Here is an 8,084-nt window from a genome sequence, read left to right as displayed (position 1 = left end):
TGACATGACTTTGGTGTGAGTGGCACATTATTGCCTACTTCTACTGAAAAAAAAACATGTTGCCTCACATGATTATTTGCATTGTTATTTCACAGAGAGCCAATAGCACAAATGTTGTTTGTCCATTTTTTTTGTTATCCATTACAAAGCTATAGTTGCCATATTTAGTTTAACAATTTAGACAATTTTTATGTAATTGAGGTAGCTTTAGTTTATAAAGTCTTTTGTATCGGAAATGGTCATCATAAAAACCGAGGGCGAACGATGCAGTAGAAATCCCGTGGATGTCTTGGTTCCCATTTTCAATGATTTATTCTTGAAATATTAAATATATAATAACAATGAGACTTCATAAACATTATAATCAAATCAATAATCGCTATTGAGTCTTTTATTTAAAGCAAATCAACCGTTGTCTCTCAGTACAGGACGATACATACAAATAAGACAAAACAAATAAATAAACTAGGTCTTTGAAGAGTCCATTTAAATAATGTGTGTTTTTAACTGCTTGATGGTAACACAAAAAATGATAAAACAACACATGTGTACATACACATTAAGCGTGTAGCATCTTTATTTAAATTAAAGCCAACAACACAATATCCATCACAATTTAATAACGCGCTATTTCAAATACATTACAGCGAATTCATTACTATTGTGAAAGACATTATCTAATGAAATAAATACCAGCTACATTCCATCTTGGTTTAAAAATTTCATAACGAACGACGCTGTTCCGGTCCCGAAAAGAAGTTTTATGGCCAAATTTGACCCTTGACCTCTTCGTTTTACCTGGTCCCTTGAGTTCCACGCAGTACATCGTCTTCAGATTGAGAACATTTATGGTAAGTTGTTTTAAGTCAGGTCAAGTTCGGAAGCACGCACACATGCATGAAAACACGCACATACATAAACGTGACCATTGTCGCTGAAATATCGCGTTTCTGCATGCAGGCGCGACGAGAGTGAGACCTAACTGCAGTGTTCTGGATTGGCTTTTTTCCAAGAGTCCATCAGTACGGTTAAGCAACCATTGAATGTGATGTCAGATAATGTTATTTTAAGAAATAAGTGTACAGTAAATATTACACGAGTGTGTGTCGCATGAGTTGCTGCGTGATATTGTAAATCACGAGCTTGATGCCACTGTAACACCATAGCGACGAACTATTTCATTTATTATCTACTTATATAAAAAATATAAACGCGAAAACTGGTGTTCTAAAAAAACGTAACACTATGTAGAACTCCACATGCATGCTCGACTTATACATGCAAACGTGATGTCAATGTGACATGAAATAACAAGTACCTACCATGAAGTAAGAACATGGCACCAATAAAACCAATGAGAACGTGCTATCATTAAAGAACGCAGACATTTATATTTGAATGTTAGTTAAAACGCTATGTCCGTAATACACTTTTGGGCTTACATACCAATGAAGAGCATTACAAATGCTTTGTATCCTGTTTTGTTTTTAATTTCGAATGATGGCGATTGCTGAATAAAAGAAATATGCTAACATTTGTCTTTCTCATGGTCAAAAGTGCCATTTTGGCAGTCTTTTCAAATCCATAAAAGAATTCTTATGAATTTGTCATTTTGCCAAACTGTTAAAAGCCCCATTAAATACGCTTGCTAGCCTGTTTGCAATTAGGGGATGAAATCATTACTTATATAGAGCCTTATTCAAGTGTTAGTCCCCGGGAATCAGTCGAGTGTGTATATTTCAAGTTTATGAGGTCCTTACGCGCCTTATGCAGCATTATGTGAGAATTATTAGCGTGTCCCAGCATCAGAGAAGGCAACCATGTGACAAACAAGAAGGCGACATCCATTCCGAGACAGGTATATTTCGGCGTTTAATTCTTTTTATTTTTCGTTTAAATACCGCTCACTTTCCAGAATCCATCCATTCAAACAATAACTTGATTTGCGTGTATTTTGTATTTTATTATTAAATTGCACCATATAGAACAAAAAAGGATCTAATGCTATGTGGCCATTATAGCTACAGACCGGTCTGCGTATTAGCAGCTAATGAAACCATGACACCTTGCCTGACTTAAAACTTGACAGGCCCCGACTAGATTGCGCAAGTCTATATAAATGATGAAATAACTCGGGTACTGCTATTTTTTACCCCAGAGGCACGATTTGAACATTTTAGTTGAGGACCAGAAGGCGATGTTTTTGTTACAAACCAATTATTATATGAAGCCCTGACCTCGTGGTTTTAGAGATCTCTGATGTTTTTATTAAAATACGTGTTAATCTCGGATGATCTACACATGTAGTGGACTAAAATCATTTGAACATTTTAGAACTAGTGTAACCCAAGGATAATTTTAACCAACAAAATGTACGCTTACATCCTTTGCCTGTTTCGCAATCTGGATAAATCCAGTTACTAGTATTACTCAAAGAAGAGTACAATAAATTGTTTTCTGACAAGACAGACGACATATCCTGTTAAGCACTAATAACGTAAAACTGCATCGATAGCGTTGACTACATTTTTGTAGAATCGTAAGCATTAAAACAAGATGTGTTTGTGAAACACAATGTCCCCCTATATGACGTTTGACTTTGAAGGATGTCCTTGACCTTGACCCTTCACCACTAAAAATGTGCAGCTCTATGAGATACACATGCATTTCAAATATAAAATTGCTAGTTTCAATATTGCAGAAGTGACATTACATGAGCAATTTTGACCCATATATTTGACCTTGAAGGATGACCTTGACCTTTCACCACTCAAAATGTGCAGCTCCATGAGATACACATGCATGCCAAATATCAAGTTGCTATCTTCAATAGTGCAAAAGTATTTATAAAATAAGCGATTTGGGCCATATATATTTGACCTCTAACATTGAAGGATGACCTTGACCTTTCACCACTCAAAATGTGCAGCTCTATGAGATACACATGCATGCCAAATATCAAGTTGCTATCTTCAATATTGTAAAATTACTCATAAAATGAGCAATTTTGTCCACATCATTTTGACCTCTGACCTTGAAGGATGACCTTGACCTTTCACCACTCAAAATGTGCAGCTCCATGAGATACACATGCATGCCAAATATCAAGTTGCTATCATGAATATTGAAATACTGCAAAAGTGTACATTAAATGAGCGATTTTAACCCATATATTTGACCTTTGACATTTAAGGATGACGTTGACCTTTCACCACACAAAATGTGCAGCTCCATGAGATACATATGCATGCCAAATATCAAGTTGCTATCTTCAATATTGCAAAAGTTATTGCAAATGTTAAAGTTGGCGCAAACCAACCAACAGACCAACCAACCAACCAACCAACAGACCGACCAACAGACAGGGCAAAAACAATATGTCCTCCACTACTATAGTGGGGGACATAAAAATAGCACTAATTGTAAATCAATTTATTACCAATTGTGTGCTTTGTGTTGTTCATGAATGTTGCAGACTGAACATTATAATTTGCTTACACAAATAATAGTAATTTCAATCCATAATATTCACGCCTTCTAAAATTGATGATAATGAAGATAAGATTATGGTAAGTTTTACAATGACTGTATTTGAATAAGACTAATTGGAAATTGTCGCTCCATCCACGCCTTTAAGGGTCCTTGTCACAGATTTTGGCATGTTTTGAAGTTTGTCATTAAATGCTTTACACTGATAAATGTCAACATTGTATCTAAAAAGCTCAAGTAAAAAAACAAGAATAAAATGTAAAAAAGAAAAAAGTAGCCCGCAGCAGGGTTTGCAGGGCTCGAACCAGTGACCCCCGGAGTCCTGGAGTATAAACCAATTAGACCGCTCGGCAATCCTGCCAAGTATGCATAATAAATATATTTTATACTTTATATAAGTAATCTTCGTAGTTTCACCAAATTAAACGACAACAACATAACTCTCAAAATTATTCAATCGTTACGCGTCGCAACGCTTTATAATTTTCTGGTTTTTAAATCGTCAGAAGATGCATATAATGGCTATATTAGACCATGGTAAGTATTACTGTTTTCTCACAAATACCATAACTATAACAAAAAATTGCGAATCTGAAACAACTTTTTTCAATTTTGTCAATTTACCAAAACGTGAAAAGATCCCTTTTACAGTCATTCAGTACCAGTTATCCGCGAATTATAACAATCAACTAGTTAAATAGCATGGCATATGAGGATCAAGTTACTATAACCTTTTAACAAATGACAAAGTTAATAGTTCGACCTCATGCAAGTGACAACTAAGTTAACCGCCTCTCCCTACCGTGATTTATTGTGGACAACTATTACAAGGAAAACGGCACTATCGGCGCATTTTTGTCATAGTCATAAATCACCGAATTAAATTAAATTGTTGGCAAAATATTCTTTTTATTTAAACTACGAAACTTCTTCCTGAGGATCGAGTGCTTATGGTTATACAGTATTCTTAAGAACTTAAAAACAATTTGTTCTTGCACTTAATTTCCTTTAGAATCACATGTGATCGCAATTTTCTACCACTCAATATTTCATTTATGACATGTATACCTATTGATCTACTTAGTTGAGTCTGTAGAAATATAAACAAGGGACATAATTGTCACAAAGCCAAGTTTTCAAATAAATATATTTATGACTAGCGAGCTTTATCACAGACGTGATGCATACCCCCACATGCTGCATTGACACAGAATATTTTGCATGCTGTCTACACAAAACAAGAAAGCTAATTTATGGGGATTTTTTAAAAGTTATTATGCAATTATCTTTTATTGCCATGTTGACCTTTAAACTATTAAATTCTTTCTTATGACACGCCGTCCAATAACTGTGAACAAAATTAATGTACAGATTCATTTTAAAATCTCACAATGAATGACATAGTTATGGCCCCGACAAACTTGTTTATGGCCTTTTTTACGTTTGAACTCAAAGTGTGACCTTGGCGTTGCAGATATCGACGTAATACTTTCGCATGACACACCATCCAATAATGGTGAACAAATATGCAAAATGATTTTAAAATGTTACAAAAACGACATAGTTATGGCATGGACATCGTCCAAAAATGATGAACAAATGTGCCAAATGGTTTTAAAATGTCATAATAAATGACATGGTAATTGCCCAGACAAGATCATTTATAGCCATGTTTGACCTTTGAACTCAAAGTGTGACCTTGACCATGGAGATATTTACGTTATTCTTTCGTGCGACACAACGTCCAAAGATGTTGAACAAATGTGCCAACGGATTTTAAAATCACACAATGATCCACATAGCTATGGCCCAGACAAGCTAATTTACGACTGTCTTTAACCTTTGAACTCAAAGTGTGATATTGACCTTGGAAATATTGATTTAATACTTTCGCGCGACACACCGTCCAATGATGGTGAACAAATATGCTATATGATTTTAAAATCTCACAATGAACGACATAGTTATGGCCCGCCCGCTGACATTCGCCAATCTAATAACCAGTTTTTTCCTTTGAAAACCTGGTTAAAAATAACACTATGATTTTTAATTGTGTCAAAATACTTTTCACACTGATAGTAATAGGTATTAGTTAAAACAGTTAATTAATTAAACATAAACTTTGGATTGACCCCTAGGCTACTATAATTATTTTAAGCCCACTCGCTCTTCTGTATGTACCCTAATGTGTGCCTTCAAGTTACCGCTCCTTTTACATGCATAACCACACACCTCACGCTTGTATGGTCTTGAGTATGAATGCACACTCATGTGTGTCTTTAAGCTACCACTTGTTCCACATGCATATCCACACTCCTCACACTTTTACGGTCTTTCTTCGGTACGTATCCTCATGTGTGTCTTTAAGTTACAATTTTTTTTACAAGCATAACCACAAGCCTCACACGTTTACAGTCTTTCTTCTGTATGTATCCTCATGTGATCTGCCAATTTATATCTCCTTTTAAATGCATAACCACACTCATTACACTTGTACGGTTTTTCTTCTGTATGTATACTCATGTGTGTCTTCAATTTACCACTTGTGTTACAAGCATAATCACACACCTCACACTTGTACGGTCTTTCTCCTGTATGTATCCTCATGTGTGTCTTCATGCTACCACAATGGTTACATGCATAACCACACACCTCACACATGTACGGTCTTTCTCCTGTATGTATCCTCGTGTGTATCTTCAATTTACCACTCGTTTTACAAGCATAATCACACAACTCACACTTGTACGGTTTTTCTCCTGTATGTATCCTCATGTGTGTCTTCAAGGTACCACTTTTGTTACATGCATAATCACACACCTCACACTTATACGGTCTCTCTCGTGTATGTATCATCATGTGTCTCTTCAAGTTACCCTTTTTGTTGAATGCATAATCACACAATTCACACTTGTACCGTCTTTTTTCTCTATATAATTTCATGTGTGTACCATTGTTTTTACTCGACAACATGTTATCGTCTCTTATCAGGCCAAGTTCTCTGGCAAATTCGTTTCCGTACCAGATCAGCAGTTCCTCTCCTGTAGCAATAATATAACTATTAACAAGCTGTTCATACTTTTTTGCAAATGTTCACAATTTTCTAAGAAACCTAAATGCCTTCACTAGACCTGTACAAATTGCAAGTGGTAATTTTATTGTTAATACTTTATTCTTCTCAACATAGTCTAGTTTTTATTTTAAAACTGAAATATAGGACTGGTCAAGCTAAAAGTTTTTGTTAAATATATTTATTTTTCTTAATATTTTTAAATGTTGTATGAATTAAATAGAATGGTAGAACGGAAAGAAATGTGTTCACAATTGTTGCGACATGACCTCACACCCAACAGACATATTGAGCAGCAGGTTTTTTCAATTTCTTGGATTCACCTGACATTAAGTGTTGTGTAAATATCTATGTTTATATGATTTTTCTGGGCCTGAGGTTGCATTAGGACTGACAGACATACATTTTATTTGACTTACACAATAAACATTGTCAACATCACATGTGTTTAGTATTGATTTATGTCAACATGAATATTCGCAGAAAAAAACAAGTGTCAAACACATGAATATATACAAAACAAATGCATATTGAAGTACAGAGGCTGAACAATTTTTAAATTATGTTAAACGATTTAACAAATTCGATCTGATTCTCAATCATTCCTTAACAAATAAACAAAGTTTAATCAGTTCAGACCTATTGGTTGATTGTAGCAATTGTGCATACTTAAAATTTGATGGACTATTATAGTAATATTTCGTATGTATTTCTTTCGTATATCAACATATATTGAACTAACGCATAACATGAGCACAGCATAACGGGTGCCAACGCTCGGCTGCGGGTGCATTTTTGAAGAAATCAAAGCATGTCAGATTATTTTTTAGAGGCTACAGTGACCTCAACCTTTGACATCTTGACCCAAATATGGGTGTGGCGTGTATAACTCATACAAATGAAGCTACATATGAAGTTTCAAAGTTGTTGGAGAGCCAATGTTCAAAACAAGATTTTACTATAGCCATATAAGGAAAAATGCCCCGCCCCTTGGAAGCCATTTTTTTCAAGCAAACATAATTATATTCGAACTCATCCAAGGTATCATTGAGACCAATCTTCTGACATAATTTCATGGAGATTGGACAATCAATGTGGCCTCTAGAGTGTTAACAAGGTTTTACTATAGCCATATAAGGAAAAATGCTTCGCCCCCTGGTGGCCATATTTTTAAAGCAACCAAAACCATTTTTGAAATCATCCAAGATATCATTGGGACAAATCTTCTGACCAAGTTTCATGATGATCGAAAAATAAATGTGACCTCTTGAGTGCAAAAAAAAAGGTTTTACTATATAAGCCTTAAAAGGTAAATAAGCCCCCGTGGTGTCCATGTTTTTCAAGCAACAGGTATCATTTTTGAACTCGTCCAAGATATTATTAGGATGAATCTTCTGACAGAGTTTCATGAAGATCGGACAATAAATGTGGCCTCTTAGAGTATTAACTAGAATTTAATATAGCCTAATATAGCCATATAAGGAAAAATGCCCCACCCCTTGGCGGCCACGTAACCATTTTCGAA

General features: G+C 35.1%; 1 protein-coding gene across 5 annotated transcripts in view; it reads right to left on the bottom strand.

Annotated features, from left to right (window-relative positions):
* Positions 1-559: 559 nt before the first annotated feature.
* Positions 560-8,084, bottom strand: part of LOC127850136 (PR domain zinc finger protein 4-like) — a 134,222-nt gene continuing 126,697 nt past the window's right edge. For 2 of the 5 annotated variants that reach the window (XR_008035074.1, XR_008035071.1), the window contains one exon: positions 6,389-6,530. Coding sequence is in view for 1 of the 5 variants with exons in the window: in XM_052382940.1 (XP_052238900.1) it covers positions 5,899-6,530 (632 nt within the window). In the remaining 4 variants the exon portion in view is untranslated. Of the gene's footprint in view, positions 6,531-8,084 lie in introns of all 5 variants that reach the window. The other 3 variants (XR_008035073.1, XM_052382940.1, XR_008035072.1) reach the window with 3 other exon arrangements.

Source organism: Dreissena polymorpha, chromosome 11 (genome assembly GCF_020536995.1).
Source record: "Dreissena polymorpha isolate Duluth1 chromosome 11, UMN_Dpol_1.0, whole genome shotgun sequence".
In the NCBI taxonomy this organism is placed as follows: domain Eukaryota; kingdom Metazoa; phylum Mollusca; class Bivalvia; order Myida; family Dreissenidae; genus Dreissena; species Dreissena polymorpha.
The sequence above is the reverse complement of the archived record's forward strand: the minus strand, read 5'-3'. Positions and strand labels throughout refer to the sequence as shown.